General features: G+C 42.1%; 1 protein-coding gene across 1 annotated transcript in view; it reads right to left on the reverse strand.

The window, feature by feature from the left end:
• Positions 1-7,699, reverse strand: part of ACTR3 (actin related protein 3) — a 31,676-nt gene extending 23,977 nt beyond the window's left edge. Inside the window, exon 1 of the mRNA XM_068407473.1 lies at positions 7,499-7,699. Within this exon, the coding sequence (XP_068263574.1) occupies positions 7,499-7,542 (44 nt within the window). The 5' untranslated portion in view covers positions 7,543-7,699. The remainder of the gene's footprint in view (positions 1-7,498) is intronic.
• Positions 7,700-17,852: the final 10,153 nt, after the last annotated feature.

Genomic DNA, 17,852 nt, shown 5'->3' on the forward strand with positions numbered 1-17,852 from the left:
CTAGACTAATTCATTTTAACAAGTGTCTTAACAGTGCCTCTGTGTTACACCACACCCACCCAATACTAACCTATACTACTAGGTTTTTGAGTAAACTTATATTTAATTTTTATGCAAGTTTTCTGAGCATTTTCCACAGCCTGACTATTCCATGTGATATTTCCAAATAATGAGGAAAGAATGCCCCAAAAGTCTGGAAGACTGCGTGACTAATTACTTAATAGTATAAATTACTCGTTATGAGGGGGAGATTAATTTGGCAACTTTCTACATCATTTGTCCAAAATAAGCTGAACATTGCACAAGCATTTATCAGGAAGAAAAAAACCAAGAGAATAGATTAACTATACATACTTTTCAACAGATGAAACAAGGAGGGATAAATTGAATCAATAAATACATAAGTTCCAAGTAAACAAAATCTTGTACTTGGAGAAATTAAATAGGCAAGATCTGAGCCATATGATGCAGAAAAAGCCATAGCTGATATAAGCCTAAGTTAACTTGGAAGTTTTTCCAAACAAATGCAATACAGTGGCTAAAACTGTAAAGTTATTCCACATTAAGAAAAAAAGCTGAGCATTTGTGCCTGCGATTTGCACAATTTCAGCACTTGAGAGCTCCAGCTCTGAACCAATACGTGCTACGCTACCACCCAAATCACACCGATCGGAGCAGAGGGCAAGATGAAAGGGAACAGACAGACAGAGCATGCACAGGAGAGAAGGAGCACGCAGCAAACACTGCAGGAGACTCTCAGCACGCTCCCAATCTGCCCAGTACACTGGCTACCACTTCAGCATTTCAGTAGGTAACCAAATGTTTTCCATCAAGAACAGGCTTGCATTAAAACACCAGTTTACATATTTATCTTGTTACACCACACTTCTAATAAAAGACAGCTTCCAATTAGCAACAGTTGTCTTGTAGAAAAAAATGCCCTACTAAGCCGTGGACAAAAACACACCGCTGAATTCTGTTTAATATAAAACACAGGTCTCATTAAGACCACAGAGATTCTGAAGTCTGACTGCAAATATGCAAGCAGTCATATAGAAAGCTCTTGTAGATGATAAACAACATGATAAATCTAAGGCAAGTCATTACAAATAAAATGCTAATATTAAAAAAAATAGGTAAGTAAGAGATACTGCATCAACTAAAGAATTAAAATTTGGATTCATTCATTGACAGCAGGGTACAATCAAAATAAAGTCTCAACAGACAATGTCCTGCCTGCATCTTGCTCTCTACAGACTGAGCATGTCAAAACACATCCTGTGCACAGCTGCAAACAGTTGCAATGACCACAAGAGAATAATAAAAAGGAAACCCCAGGAAAAAAAAAAAAAAAATAATCTAAATTTATCTAGAGTTTTTCCACGTCTAGTCTTAAAAATGCAAACTCATGATCAGAACAAAAAGAAAAACAATCGAATTATGTTATACCCTACATTAAGTCAGTGGATGAAATGATGACTTTTGTAATTTTGGATATAATCTTCCTTGACAACTAATTAAAAAAAAAAAGCTACATATCAGCACTAGCACTTGGAAAAGATAGATGCTTCATTTTTGATGGTTAAAATACTCCTGATATGGACCACTAACGTTAAAGTTTGCAATCAAATCGGTATTTTTAAGCATCTACCCAAGCATGATTTTTGTTATATTTTAGTTCAGTGACTAAAACAAACCAAAAATTATAAGTTGATGCAATAAAGATTCCTTTTCCTAAGCAGAGCAGAAAAGAACTCATTCATTTTGTTGGGGAACAAACTAAAATATTATTTTAGTTATTTTACCTTCAAATTTAACATTTTCTCCTTGAAGTCTTTACATGAAGAACGTTTGTCCAAAATTAAAGTAAAAAAAAAAAAGTGTTTGAAGTTATCATAGCCTTTTTGCATTTCCCAAAGCAAGCCTGCAGTGATGAAACTAAATGTTGAAACGTTATGTTGAAACTTTGAAATTGCATGAGCTAAAAGACCAACTGCAAAGTTTCTTATATGTGCCTATAAAATAACACAGAGGCTGGATGACTACTCAGGAACTAGCACAGTACTTCTGAACTCCTAGAAGCTGTATTTTCAACTAATTTAGATGAGCAAATGCGCACCACGCTCCTGCAATCAACATACTTTCTAGGCAGAACGTTCAAGCCAGGTAATAAACAATGAGCAAGAAACAAGAAGGGAACCTGCCCTGTGCCACCCACGCACACCCACAACCCTCCCCTCCCTCAAACCTTTCCTCCCTACCAGGGCCGTACTCTGGTCCCAGTGACTGCACAAGCTTCCCATGCTCGCAGAGCAGGAGCTCTGCTGTATATAGAAGGTGGCTCATTTATCATTAACTTTACAGTTTCAACCCATGGGTGCAAGTGGGTTTGTCCTCTACTCAGAAATGCCACACCCCCCCTTTTTTTATAGAGAGAGATATATATATGTGTATATATACATCTGTCAAGCATAAATGGGACACAGGAAAAGAAACACAGAAACAGAAGGACTGGAAGGTGACGTGCACTCAGATGGCTTCTGACATGCATTCAAATAAGATATAAAGTGATTCCTATAATGGAATTCCAATATATATATGTGTGTGTATAGGAATATATATATATTCCTAACTACATTGTACGCTCTGGGCATCTAGTCTTACAACATGGACTGTGATGTATTAGAATCATTTAAGACACCAGAGGTCATCATGGGTCTTCAGAACCTACGTGCAGTTATTAAAAAAAAACAATTACATATTAAACCACAACTCTCCATCTAGTACAACTCCTTTTTCTGTTAAGGACGAAGCATTTCTCCCTCCCTCCCTAACCACTTCAGCTACTGGCAAGCAAAAGATACTCTTAAAATCCTGGAAGAGTATTTTTTCCATATTCCACTAAGGAATTACTTTGTTCATGCTTTCCACACTGAGAAGTTACTTCTGGGATGACACAACATAGAGAAAATTCATCCCAAAAGAGAATGTTTTCATGAAGACTGGAACCCATGAAAGGTCATGACAAGATATACAACTGAAATATTAACTGCAAGAGCATCACAGTGCTGAAATATTTATACTAAACAGAAGCTATGATTTGAAAATCTGTGGAAATAACCCATGTCTGGAACGTTAGGAAAGAAAAACAATTTCAAGGTCTAGTATAAGACACTAAAAAAGTTGCAGAGCAAACAAAAACACAGGCTGTTACTTCCACTTACCTTGTTTTTATAGCACTGGAACATCTCATCTCACATATCTTTGCTGTCTATTGAAGATTATTAGCTTTCCATGGATCTTGTACTCATTTACACTACTAGGTCAAAACCCAGAAGAAAAACAGAACGACAAAATTTTCGCAATTTTCCAGGCTCTCAGCTCAGAGGGAACCCAGACTGCCGTGAGGTTTCGAGGGACTTTCATGCTCCTACCATGAACAGGGCTTTCTCCAGTCAAGGCTGAAACCTTTCATTCTCCCCTAGTATTCAGGAAAAAAGGAAGAGAAAAACCCAAACATACCCATTTTGTAACCTGTGTAAGGGAAGTGAAAAAGGGGCCTAGCTTGGCATAGGAGACGAGACACAAGAAAGCAAGATGTGAGACAACAGAATCTTTTTTTTCACACAATCACATAACCAATTTACTCAGGAGAAGGCTAACCAACATACTGACCCTACCGACAAAAGACTCCAGGGTACATTAGAGAAGTTGGTCACCTACAACATTCAAGGATTGATCAGTAATGGATCCACCTGACTGCCACAGAAAAACTGCACACAAGCCTACAAAGGGAAAGTTTAAGTACAGGAAATACAAATACTTTTCTTTAAATCACTTTTATTGCTAAAATTAAGTTCTCATTTTGGAACTGCAGTAGGTTACACAGCCACTTACTTCAGCTCAGCTAAAGAGCCATTAATTTGTACACTTGCAATTATCCACCACCCCAAATGAGCTAATTCAGTGTTATACGAGTTTATACCAAGGACAAAAAAAATACATTCACACAGAAAGACACAGTTAAAATCTACTTGTCAGCCTAATCAAGCTAAATTCTGAAGCGGCGTAGGAAGAGCTTTTAATCATGACTTGCAGGCTGTGCTGTGTTTGCCTGTAGAACAGGCAGTAAGAACTATTCAAATACCCAAAAGGCACAGAGCAAAAGCCTGCAGCCTACTGAGATTAAAACATCAGTAAGAGCCTTTTTCTTTCTTCGGTATGTTGTTCATATACTTTACAGAAATAATTCCATGTTACTTTTTTTTTTTGACTTTTTATTTTAAAATGCATGTAATCCTTAGATACACCAGTCTGAAGTAAGTCCCATTGACAGTATCTACGTTCTCTTACTAGGCACCCATTACCTTATTTTCTAGATATCAGGTTTGCTTAAGCAAAGAATGTAAATTTCAAGATAACAAATGTAACACTGGAAGAATTTTTGCTGCACCCATAATCTGATTGCCATGTCACTGACTTCACCCATTCGCCAGCTCCAGCTGTATGACACGTATCTGGGTGATGCCTGAAGAGTTTGACTAACCTGTCAAAACCTCAAACAACTGGGATCACACGATCTCCCCAACCTCTTCTGTGCTTTGATCTCTTCATGCTTTGAAAGGGGTTCTTAAAATTTGTCTAATCTGAGCAGGCTGATGCTGAAAAGCACATCTCTGCCACCTTTCTCATCCATCTCCTTCCCCGCGACCTTAGCTGGCAAAAATGAACACACACACACCCCAAAGAAAAAAATCACTCAGATCAACAAACCGAACCTGTGCCTACACGCACGAGACATGTAGGAAGACACCCTTAATACCTCCCCTATGTCTGCCCTTTTGCTGATTAAGGTAAATTCTCCTTGGACTTTAAATTAATTATCATCCCCTCGCTCTAAAAAAACCTTACTGATTAGAAAACTTGTGCACTTGTAAAGCCTTGCCTGTTCTAAAGGCAGTTCCTTTCAACCTTTCTGCTTTGGTTGTATTTTTGAAACCTCTTTCTTTTCCTGTTTTCCACGGGGCTATCTTTAACTTGCCTCCTTGCTTTCATTTCGGTAGATAAGCCAGTATCCTAGGTGAGACCTCACCTGATCCACACAGAGCACAAGGCTGTCATAATTTGTGTGTCACGTTCTTGCTTATACACAAAAAATGAGATGGGGTTAGGGAGGGCTGAACCAGTTAAAAAAAAAAAAACAACAACCACAAAACCTATGAGCACGATTACACTATCACATCCCACTGCACTACCACCCACCTGTTCCCTATTTGCCTCAACTATTAGATTTTTCCTTTGCTAATTCACCACTTTCTACCTTTGACTACTGAAATCAATGAATTACAACCACCTCAACACTCTGAAGTTTCCAATGCTAAAAATCTTTGCCCCCAGTTTCCTGAAACAGAACTTCAGGGAAGAACAACCTCGGACTATGAAGTGCACCAGAAAGGAAAAGCCTGGAGAGCAGAATAGGTTGGGCTGTTAAAATACACATACAGGTGCACAATAAAACAGTATCTTGAGAGATCTTTGAAGACTGGGGGGAAATAAATAAAACAGGAGCCAGACTTGGTTAACATCATATTCCAAAAATGTTACAGAGCACACCCCATACCCTGAAGTCAATTAATGCAGTACTTATACACAGATCTTCCCCAGGAAGATTTGTTTTAACACTCAGGTCTCTCAGTATACCTCTCACATTAAAAAGACAAAGTCATTTCTTATGCAGCTATACGCTAGCCTCTGTTCCTGCTTGGCAACACTGAAAGCTCTAAGTGAACCTCTCCACTGCAGTGGTCACAACCTATATTTTGCAAACCTATAAAGATGTAGTTACTGACTTTAATGGAACTACCTGCAATGCATAAACATATGGCATGGGAAAAAGCCTCTACTGGCATGTGGCAGAGCCCATTGCAAATCTTTTGTTTTGAAAGATACACAGTGCATATACACATCATGTTAAACTCACATATATTTCCATTACACTCAGCCACACACTCTCATTCCTGCTGTGCTAACCTTCCTTCATCCCACAGAATTGCAGGTTTTAGTTCTTGCTCTAACTACAGGTATGACTTCTTCATACAGCTGTTAAACATACAGATATTATAGGCACATATATGCCTGCTCTTCTTAAAGACCAATTTATTAATGTCCTCCACCAAACAGATTCTCTTGAAAGAAAGATGGGCATGTCCTTTCAAAAAAACAAGTGCCTGGATTTCAAAAGAACGTGCCCTTTCAGAGTACTGTACATATCTGTACCTATACTGCAGTCACTGAGAAATTTCTTTGATTGTTTTTAGCAAGATGGATGAGAAGTGAAAACAAAAAGACAAGTTACAGAATCAGTACGCCATCAGTGGCAGGTAAAGAGGAAGAGCCTTGAAAATACACCAATACTTTCCAGTAAAAGCCCAATGCGTGATGGCTAAAACGAAATATCTCATCTTTAAAATCACACCACAGACGGCAGGTCACTGAGCGGTTTTCGCTTCCTGAGTGCGCTCCTGTGAGCGGTACCACGTAACCCTGCCAGGTCGGCTTCCTACAGACACCTCTACGGGCTTGCTCCCCACCGCAGAGCCGCCAGGAGCCAGCCATGCCTCGGTGCAAAGGGGACTCTGAGTCCCGAGGGCCTTCTCCCGAATCACTTCTTATGCTATGTATCACTGGCACCGCATTCTCTTCATCATCTGGTAGCTGCTAAATAAAAAGAGGAGTTTCTAAAACGGATTTGGTTCAGGTTTGACACTGAAAACTGCCTTATAAGGTATAAAAGCCCGAAAGCAGGAAGAGGCTTTGACAAAACTAAGGAAGTTCCTCTGCGCTTGCTCGCTGGAGGGGGAGGGGTTTTTTCCTTCCACAGAGAGAAGTAACACAGAATAAATGACATTACCCATGTATTTAAAAAAATAAACACATCAGACCCCCCAGACGGCACCCGACGGCGCGGTGACCCCTCCGAGGGAGGGCATTGCAGGAGCTCGCACACGGCAGCCCCGGGGTCGCTTCCCCCGCTCGCCACCCCCGGCTCCGGCAGCCGCACCGGGTCCCCGCACCCCGGCACGCACCGGCCGAGAAGCCGGAGGCGGCTGCTCCGAGCGGCGCCGGCCAGCGGGACGGCCCCAGGGCTCCGCGAGGGCGAGCGGAGGGAGCGACCGGCGCGGCCCCGGTGCGAGCCGGCAGCCGGAGGCGCGGACTGACGGCGGGGGAGCGGGGCCGCGCCAGGACACCCCTCCGCGCCGGGCGGCCGCGAAGAGCCCGACGGAGGGGACGAGGGGAGGGGAAGGGAAGGCAACCGGCTGCTCCCCCCAGCCCGGCCCGGCCCTCCCGCTATCGGTACCGCGGCGGCTCGGGCGCGGCTGCCCGGCCCCGGCTCCACCGCGGGCAACGCGACCCCCGCCGCCATCTGCGGCAGCGGAACCCGCCCGGCCCCGCCCCGGGCGGCACCGAGCTGTCAGCGGCCGCCCCGGCCGCCGCTCACCCCGTGCCGCAGTCCACCACACAGGCCGGAAGCCGCCCTGCCATGCTCCTCGGTCGCGGCGGTGCTGGGGACGGCGGGCAGCCCTGGGCGCGCTCCGGCGGGGCTCGGCGGCGGGGAGTGAGGGCACTTCCGCAGGGCGGGCGCTGCCTCCCCCGCCCGCTCGCAGGCACGGCCCGGCGAGCCCAAGATGGCTGACCCGCCCCTCCCTGCGCGCGGCGGCGAGGGCGGGCGCCACAACCCCCGCCCTCGCTGACGTCCGATCTCGCGGCCTCGCCCCTTCGAGGCGGTGCGAAGGGGAGCGGGCGGGAGGGTTCGTACCCAACCCCCGCCCCAGCAGCCACCGCCCTCTCAGGGGCGGCGAGCCAAGGAGGCCGGCTGGAGTAGTGTTCGAGTGCTGAAAACCTGAGAGGAGACAGGCGAGGGGTTGTGTGGTGCGAGAAGGGTGCTGAGAATGACGAGGGGTGAGTTCCTGCAGGCCCTGCGCTGAGGGGCCGAAAGCCCTCCCCAGAGACAGTGTCACCGCAGGGCAAGCGCAGAAGGCCGCGCTCCCCATGGCGCTTGTTGGCGTTGCCAGGCTCTATCTGGGCTGGCGAATGAAACACCTGCTGGGGAAGGTACCAGGTACCCCACAGCACCAGCCCCGGGCAGCCCAGACTCCCTGAAAACCCAATTCCCCTCAGCCATGTTCAAAGGAAGCCCTCAGGCCCCTCTCACCTGCAGCCCTCTGCAGCAGCACCAAACCCACGCCTCACACTCCTCATCCTTTAAAGTCCCGCAGCCCGAGGTGGGGTGGTGCGGCGCTGACAGGGCAGCCGAGCAAGCAGCCTTTCCCAGCCTCCCAGCACTGCCAGCTCCCGCGCCCACCAGCCTGCTCCACCACCCACCAGCACGCTGCCGGCGATGCCGTCTCCATGCCCTGCTCCCACGTCGCCAGAGCACACAAGCGTGGCCCTGCCCCGATCAGCCGTCCCAGCACACCCACCAATGGGATCAGCAGCGTCCATCCCTTCTTGGGTTTAGCCATAGCCCCCTGTCCTCCTTTGGAAGGACTTTTGGTCCCAAAGAGGGCAAGGGCATGCACTGCTGGGGCTCTGGCGTTCAGGTGGACAAAGTAAAAAAATATGTTCAAGGGCTTGCTCTTTTCTTTCTCTCTCTTTCCACCTTTCACCACCCTTCAGGTTTTGAAGGACAGACTGCTGTGTCCACCAGGTCTGGCCCAGTTGTTGCCCCACGGTGTACTGTAGCCACACGCTGTTTTCCGTTTGCTTTCAAAGTACTTTAATGTTTTAACAGTTCTGGTACTGTGGCTTTCCGTTTTTTTCAGTCATTTGCTTGCTGTTACCTTCTCAGCAATGTGAGCTTCATGATGTAATCTGATGTCAAGCTGAACACAAATTTGGTAGCCCATCAAAAGGTGTAATTGTCAGAGCTCAGAGTGCACTAATGGGCCTTAATAGCCTTAATCAGCCTCACCTGGGGCCTCCACCCCACTCTCCCTTGCTTGAGGGCACAGGAGACTCATTTAAGCTCAGCCCTGGGCCCTCAGTTCCTGTCTGAGCTATGCTGTAGGTGTGTGTTTCTGGCTTGGTCTTAGACTTGTGTTGTCCCTATGGGCCTTCCCTGGATAGCATCACTGCCCCTAGTCCTAGACAGCAGACCGACATCCTGGCTTCACTTTGGACCTGTTTCACCACCATGAACTTGTCTGATGATCTAGAGTCTTGGTTGAACCTGGCCACTACCTTTGAGTCTGCCCACTTCACCTCAGCCATGTACTGTGGAACATACCCAGGCTGGTGAGTCCCCAGCCCTGCTGGCTGTGTTACTGCAGGTGGCTCCATGTCCCTTAGGGAGCCACTAGCCCTCGAGGTATCCTCTGGTCTTGCTTCGTTGCTCAAGCATTGGTCCTCCTCACTTAGCTTAAGGTGTCTCTAATGAAGAGGCTCATTCCCTGAGTTCATTGTAGGGTTAAACAAGAGCCAGTGCCAGTGCAAAGGAAGGGCTAGGTACATGCCCTTCAGGTTGAGATAGGAGGAAGCAAACATATCTCTTTTTGTAGCAGCAGCTAGATGGTTCAGTTGTGAAGTTCAAGCCACCATCTGGCTTCTGTGGGCTGCCAGATCTTCCTGAGGAACACAGGCAAGGAAAGGAGATACTGAGAATATTAATGGTTTTATTTCAATGTCAAAGCAAATTATGAATAGAATATTATGAGGCAGTTTACAGATAAAGAAAGGGATTTCTGCAGGATATTGTGTAGCCTGTGATCTATGCTGTGCTAGAATATGCAAGATAAATATCTCTGAAAGCTTTTCAGAGAAAGTGCAAATAGCCATTCTTTAATGCACATACCTGTGTGTGTTCATAGGTACAGATTTATCTAAAATAAATACAGTTAGTATATGAAGTACCATGTGGACTTTTCACTTTCCTCTTGGTTTTATTACCTGGTATTCAGGGTTATACATGCAGCAGCTTCAACTGCTGTGTCTGGCAGATGGAGTCCTGGAACAAGAGAGCTGTGCAGCGCTCCAGTTGCAGGAGTTCAAGTAATCCCCCAGAGGAACGTAGACAAGGGCCAAAAAACTGTGGCATGCAGAAAGCGTGGAGCTGGCAGGTCTTGTCCTGGCTATACAGCTCATAGAGCCAGCACAGAGGGGATCAGCACCACGGAGTTACCATGCCCAGGTGTAGTGAGTGTTGGACAGTGCAAACGTTAGTGTACCATAGCTGACTGTTCTTTATTACCTAATATTTCCAAATAATGCTCCTGATTAGTCTGGCTAAGCCGTAACAGCAAAGTCAAAAGTCAGATAGTAGAACTGCTATAAAAGTATGCTGATGACTTTTTGCTAACAGAAGCATCATTTCACTATAAAACATTAAATCACACCCACAAGCACTTACTGTAATGCACTCTACAGAAAATACCCCATAGCTAGATTTATTTTTTTCCTCCTTGTGAGTACAAGTGCTTTCTGCAAAACGGTAGGACACTGAGCAGGGAAAAAACTATACTGCAGTTCATATGGAAAGTGAAACAAATCTGCTAAGTAACTCCATTGCAATCTCTTGCTATCAGTTTGTGTTCTTCCTGAGCTTGCATTAAGAATGACATCAAAAAAGAGCACTGCTGGTGCATTTTGTTTTACTGAATTACACTGGAGTTCACATGTGAGAACCAAAAAGCATAGGATTTCTTTCAGTATCAAGGTGCCAAGTCAATCACAGTTTTGCACGGGAAGGAGTTGAAAGACTAAACTCCCTGGCCATGAGATCTCATGTTTCATTTTATTAGTCTTGCCAGATGCAGTTCTTCAGGTGGCTGTAGACCCAGGCCAATAAAATACAGGTGCCAGATTTCTCTTTAAGCAATATTTATCTCATATTGTACCATAATCACAAGTTTGGCATATTACTCATCAAAATTCAAACAGATCAATCTAAATTTCAATATTGCTTCCTCTATAGACGTGCATTGGCATCTAGATTATCTTGGTGGATATTTTTAGCATAGAAGTCTTGTGCTCAAATCACAAAATTGAGCTTATAAAGCTAAAATTTAGCTAGATCCAGCGGGACTGCAGTGCTGACTGATATCTTTCAAAACTTTCTTGCATTGAAATGTTTTCCAACCCTTACTTATTTCTTCGGTACAGGAGCAGTAGCAAAAGCCTAATGTCTGTTGTCATGGTGTAATTTTCTGAATCTTCTCATCCTCATTTGGCCAGAAGTCAGTTCCAAACCTATGCAAAGCTTTTCACTGTTTCAGGGTGTACCAGAAATCAAATTTTTATTGTGTAGAGGCAATGTCTTAGTATGTTCTCAATCCTACCAATGGAATGGGAGTGAACAAAACCCTAAATTGCCTTTATCTGGTACTATCCTATACAGCAGACATAATCCAGTGATATCATCATTCTGTGATGCATCACAGGCCAGCCTTTATAAGCACAGTTGGGTTGCAGGTGATCTTTTCCTGAATATCCATGATAACAGAAGTAATTACCATTGCAGAGCATCCTCCTGCTGCTGTCTGCCTCCAGGCAGTTTACAATGTAAATATAAAACAAAAGAATGCAGATGAACACAAATGCATAAGAAATTAGAAGATAAAAGTTCAGAAGGAAAGTATTTCTATTAGTCCAGAACTAAACACAGGAGCAGTCTAACAGTTTGATTTGGATGGAGGGAATTTTCAGACAACTTCCCACAATTTTTCTGTAAGTCAGTCTTGAGGCCCCAAACTTTTCCATGATGCAGGTATGATTTACTAGCTCCGGCAATACTACAAGTAAAATTTCACAAGTCCTTCAGCCTGAAGAAGTGCATACCTAGACAAAAGCATTACATATCACTTACTAGGCTATGTGGGAAGCTTTTCAGCAACGTGCTCATTCTGGATCGTTTTCATGCAGTTAATGGCCTGCCCTTGAGCATGCAGAAGGAACAACTCTGTGAATCCATATATAGATCGAAGGCTGGGAAGCACAGTAAAGTGCAAGGAACAAGAAAAAAACAAAAGGAAGTAAAAGTTGCAGGGGTGAAGGGACTTTGGGAATTCCCAGGAGGGCTGAGAACCTGATCTTGCCTGGGTCAGCATGTTGCCATTTAGATTGATAGAAACTGAATTTAAAAGGCAGGTTAATACCCAGTACATCACCCATCCCTTAAGCCCAAGTAAAGCTGACAATAAAAGCTAGAGAAACAGCCAAGGAAAATCAGGTCTAGATTATCCATTAGACAATATTCAGTTTATTGTGAGTATTTGTTATAAATTACATTGCTTAATAATTTATCCATCATGTTCTGAGTATTTTAATATAATTAAGTTTTACCAATAGTTGGTGGAATACTACAGAGAGCTAAAGAATAAAACATTTTATCTACCCTGATATATGATGTATGTAGATTTCTTCAAGGAAGGGCCACAAGCAAAATTCTAGTGTTATTGGTTGATTTTGGCATAGCTATAGCAACAGCCATATGGGAGGCATGTAATTTCATAGAGCTGCACATGGTGAAGTCATGGCAAATTACCAGGATCTCATTTGATGTGGCTACTCTCCAAGAGCTCTGACTTAGATCAACTAAAATCATTAACTTTCAAAATATAATCAGTCCAACCATATTTTTTTTTCAAAATAACGAATGGAAAAAAACCAACTCTGATCCTTTGTACATTGAAACAAGGTAGGTAAGGAGAGAAATTTATAAAGTGGGGCTTGTTTATACCCTTGGACTATTATGATGATAACATCTCTATTGCCCATTATATTTGCTAGGAATAACAGCAAAATGTGTGTCAAAAGATCAACCTAGAAAATGTAAAGGAGGAATTTGAGTGAAAATGTGATGACTTAAATAGGAACTTGATGTTCTGGGCAGAGGCAAAATCTGCAAAAGCCATGCTGTCTAGAGAAACACTGCATTCCTGTTTACAGCTTGCTTTTTCCATTCAGAATCGTTTCTCTTTATGTGCTGTTCTGTGCTTTCTCATAACAAGTACATCTTGTTCCTTTATAAAGCTTCTGTAAGTGAATTAGCAGAATGATGGCAGCAGGATTCCTACAACAGCAAAAAGGGGGTACAATTCTCTGCCTTTGTGTTGTATCTGTACTGCACAGGCTCCACACAATCACACCTGGGAGCCAAGTAATAGTAATATGTAGCTTGGCCATGATGAGAAAATCTGCTTTCTCATGTAATAGCAGGGGGTTGGAGTAGATGATCTCCGGAGGTCCCTTCCAATCCTAACCATTCTGTGATTCTGTAATAGAAACATTATTATGTGTTCTCAATTGTACTTATTTACTTTCTTGGCCGGAGCAAATGTGTATTGCTACCTTTTTCATATGACTTATTATACACTTCAACAGAACTGAGAACTTAAATCAATCACAGCTGTAAGTACCTGACTTGCCTTAGCAGTTGTACTTTAGGCAACAACTTTCATGTTCACCATGTCATGAACCATTAATTTGAGAAAAACCCATATAACTTAAAAACATATGTAAAAACACCATTTTTAATTTAGTGATCTTTTAATTTTCATTCAAAGGTCTCATCCATGCGCTATATCAAATCAGTATGTCACTAATTGGTATGTTTGCAGTTTAGCAGTCATTGCAGGCATCCATAACCAATGAGGTTTCCAGCAGAGCACAGAAGCTCACCAGAGTAAAACCAAGCCTTAAAAAAGTGGCAAGTATAAGAGCAAGAAAAGTGCCAGATCATCGATGCTTAGAACAGAGGATCAAGATGATCCAAGTGGGTCTTTTCACAAAAGCAGTATCATGAAGAATCATAGAGCATGCAATGGCACCTTGGGTTTTTGAGCTATTCAAACATTTGAAACTGCGAGCAATTGAATGTATGACAGGTAAACAAATTAGTTTCTGTTCAAGACACTTGTTCAGACTTTAACAGATGTTTACCAACTCTTGAGAGGGTTTTGCTGCTAATATTTGACCTCCCATTCCAAATGGCTTTTCATAAAAGGATTGTTTAGAAACACTTGTATTATACCTTTTTGGGGTTTTCCCTTGTTTTGTGACTTTGAAAAAAAAAATATTCTCTTCAGTTGATCCAAACTGTTGACTCCTCAGATTAGCTTTTAGAAGACAATAGATGTTAAAGGCTACTATATCACAACTATGGTCACTGTGCCATGTTACTCTTGTTGTACTTACTTCAAGATAGAGGAGAGGAGAACCAGAAGGAGAATTTGGAACTCACATAGACAGATATCCTTCTCCGGGTGCAGCAGTGTGCTCCTTCAAAATGGTACCAGCCTTTTCAGTCAACTGGATATTGTAGCATCCACAGTTCTATTGGCAGAAGCATGAATAAGCACTCCCTAATTGTCTCCAGACAAAATGAGACATAACTAAAAATATCCTCTCTGATGGGTTAAATAATTTGGCTGCCTTCTTTCTAGTGGGATAAAAAATGTTCTCTCCAGCAGAATAAGGAACGCTCTCTCCAGCAGCGCTGGGGGATAACAATGAACAGCTCGTGCAGTATCTTTTTCAATTATCACAGCTATCTGGAGCCCAAGTTTCTTCTTAACATGCATGATTTATTTAGAAACAATGAACCATAGTAGTCAAATTAGTCAACAGTGGAAACACTTAAAAATATTGTGTTCCTAAATAAATAGATAAATAAATCTATTTCTAGTGACAATGCTGCACGCATAAAAAATGGAAACCATTTCAAAGCACTATTTCTGATTGCTGGGTACCTCCACACTAGATTTATTCAGTCTGTTCGGTAATATATAGAGAAAGAAACTGTTAACTCATTTCTGTAAAGTTGGGGTTTCTGCTGCAAGACTGAAATAATGCCTTAATGGATCATCAAAAAGTATAGAAGTTGATTTGCAAGTCTACAGTGCTGTGTCAGCTGCTGTAAGGATTATACACATGTCTTTGAAGAAGACCACAGTCAATTTGTAAGAACATGCTCTAGACATGTCTAGTAGGAGGAATATATGAAAACTAACAGAAACATTGTATCCAAGCATTTCACCCACTCTACTGCTTTTAAAAAGCATACTGAAAGCAAACACTGTGGCAGATGATGTAAATGAATATGTAAGTTGGGCAAAATCTTATAGACAAACAGATGACGTGAATTATGTTAGCCCTTATTGCAAGAATAGGGGCATTAAAATACCTGTTAGGAGCACTACATGCTTTTTCAAGTTGCTGTGCCATCCTAACAAGCCAACCAACTTCACCTTTAAGGACAACATATTTTGAAACCTTACTATCTCAAAGCAAGGCACTGGCAAAGCCCCAAATCAGTAGCTCTGTCAGTGCAATTTCTCATCTGATGAGCTTTCATTTCTGGTGCAGTTTAAGACAGTCTGCATTGAAAGGACCACAGGTACTTGTTAATGTTACAAGATGTGAAAACCAGAAACTTTCCCTCTGTATTTCCCTGTGGAGTAACATCCAGTTTAATCTATTTGTGTGCTCTATATATAGAACCTACATATACACAGTACGTCTCCCATGCTAGTACTGTAAGAATCAATATGGGACATTTGTTCCTTTGCCTTAGGCCCTTCTTATGAGAATACCTGACTTATCTTGAATATTGTGCACGCCCAGCAAGGGATCAGTTAACTATTACCATATTGGGCAATACTGCAATTCACTTTGAATAGTACCTTATGTTGCAACAAGCCCCAGTGAATCATTGTGATTATTCATACAGCAATGTGCAAAAGCAGAAATATCAAAATCTGTTCCATGTTTTCCTGAACATACCGGGTCAGATTACATGCAATTGCAACTGTTTAGCCTTGTGCTGGGAAAACTGCCTGACTTGACCTTTAGAAAGTTGCTTTTATGGGAATATTCGCTTTAAGTAAAAATCACATTTGACTCTCTGTGAAGACCTGTTTGTTTTTTTTAATTGCATCTCCAGACGGAGCAGGCACTCGTGCTCACACATGCGTTTCTGCTAGCTATAGTATTGAAATGACTCTCTACTTGTCAACCTGCATGAAGGTTATGCCTGCAGTCCCCTCCTGCATATGATTTTTCTTAATTGCATGGTAATTCTGTAATTCAGAACACTTCTGAAGGTTTACTTTCCATTTACTTTTTGTTTTGCTTGGATAGGCTTCCAAATGGTTTTTTAAATTGTCTTTTTTTAACAAATTATGATCACAGCTCATCCACTGAAAATAATTGAGTGATAGCAATTTAGTCATTTTCAGTCTGGGAAATCCCATTGCCAATTAAGATTCCTGTTTTCTTTACTATTATAAATCAGCAAAGTAAAGAGACTGAAATAAGTGATGACAAGCTCCCCAAACAAGTTGTTTTACTAGTCTATAATCTTATTACTAGCTAATATTTGCAAGTAATATTCAGTAGGAAGCAGAAAAAGCTCTCAATTCTAGTTTATTTTTTACAGCTATTAAAAGTAATGGTTGATAAAAAGCTACATTGCAAAAATATTTGTGGTTTTTGCTTCTAATACCTCTGCAGCGTAACATTTTTCTGTAAGTACTGGTAGTTTTCATAGTAATCAGCACAAATTTTATTCAAAATGGTAACAGTTTTAAGCACTGAATTTTCTTAGAGCCTTGTCATAAGGTAAAACAGTCGAGAAAACAGCTGTGTAACAGCTCAGCAAGGGTCACAAATACAAAATGCTTGTAAATACACAAAAGAGGACTGAGAACAAAATGGAAATTGTAACTATATCTAACTCATGATACACCCAAACTTTGATGTTTTAATTTCAGCATCTCAAGAATTGGATCAGGAGCAGAGGAAGGCAGTGAGGGTAGCTGAGCAATCGAACCGTTCCCTCCGTCATGAGTGGCTTCATGCAAAGTGGGACTCAGCACACTTCAAGGGCAGTTGAGGACAACTATAAGACACATTAAAACTCAAATGGTGCAAAGAAGGTGAGATGGAACAACTATTACAAGTTATGTGATAAGATTATTAACCAGTGGGCTAAACCCAAGCAAAAAGAAGCATTTTCTTTTACACCACAAGACTCTACCTAAATAAATCCTTAACAGCTAATGTTTTACGGTGTAACCAGGTTCACAGAAGGGATTAGCCAAGTTCATAGGTCCATCAAGAGCTATTAAAGATATTGGCTGAATTACAGACTTCCATAAGGATACTGTAAATCATTTATTTCTAAAAGCTACAACTACTCTGGAAGTGCCTTGTTTCCAGTTCCCTTTTCCCAGGCATCCATTACGAGTCACCGTGGAGACATGATTCTGAGCTAGATGGACTTTTGGTCTGACCCAACAGAACAGGGGAAAACTCTGCTGTCATGCATCCTATGCCAAGCCTAGTCCTGAACACTTAGACTACATCCTTCCCCCAAGGAGGACAGAAGTTGATCAAAACTGACTTGTCAGTTTAAATTTGAACACAGTTTCTTCTGCTGCTTTGTCTTGTTCATCAACAATGAACATCTTGTTCATCAAAGATCTGATCCAAAGGAAGCATTTCTCTAAAATAAGTGGATTCAGTTCCTTTGTAGAGATCTATTATGAGACCTAGAGAGTATTAAATTTCCTTACTGGGATCTGATCTATCTAATCCAAATCAGCTATTACGTTCTCATAAGTAGAACATATATGAGCAGAAAATAAATTCAAATTTTCTTTATAAGTGCAGTTAAGCAGGTCTGTAAAATAAAATTGAGGATGTTTTCTCTTATGAAAAGATTACAGTGCTGTTGGGAAGTAGATGTAATTTTGCTTTGCCTATAAAAGTACTATTTATGTAACTAAAATATTAACAGCATGAAAAATAAATATACAATATGTGTATATTTGCAAGATACATATAGTTTTAGTACA

The sequence above is a fragment of the Nyctibius grandis genome, chromosome 9 (genome assembly GCF_013368605.1).
Source record: "Nyctibius grandis isolate bNycGra1 chromosome 9, bNycGra1.pri, whole genome shotgun sequence".
Lineage (NCBI taxonomy): Eukaryota > Metazoa > Chordata > Aves > Nyctibiiformes > Nyctibiidae > Nyctibius > Nyctibius grandis.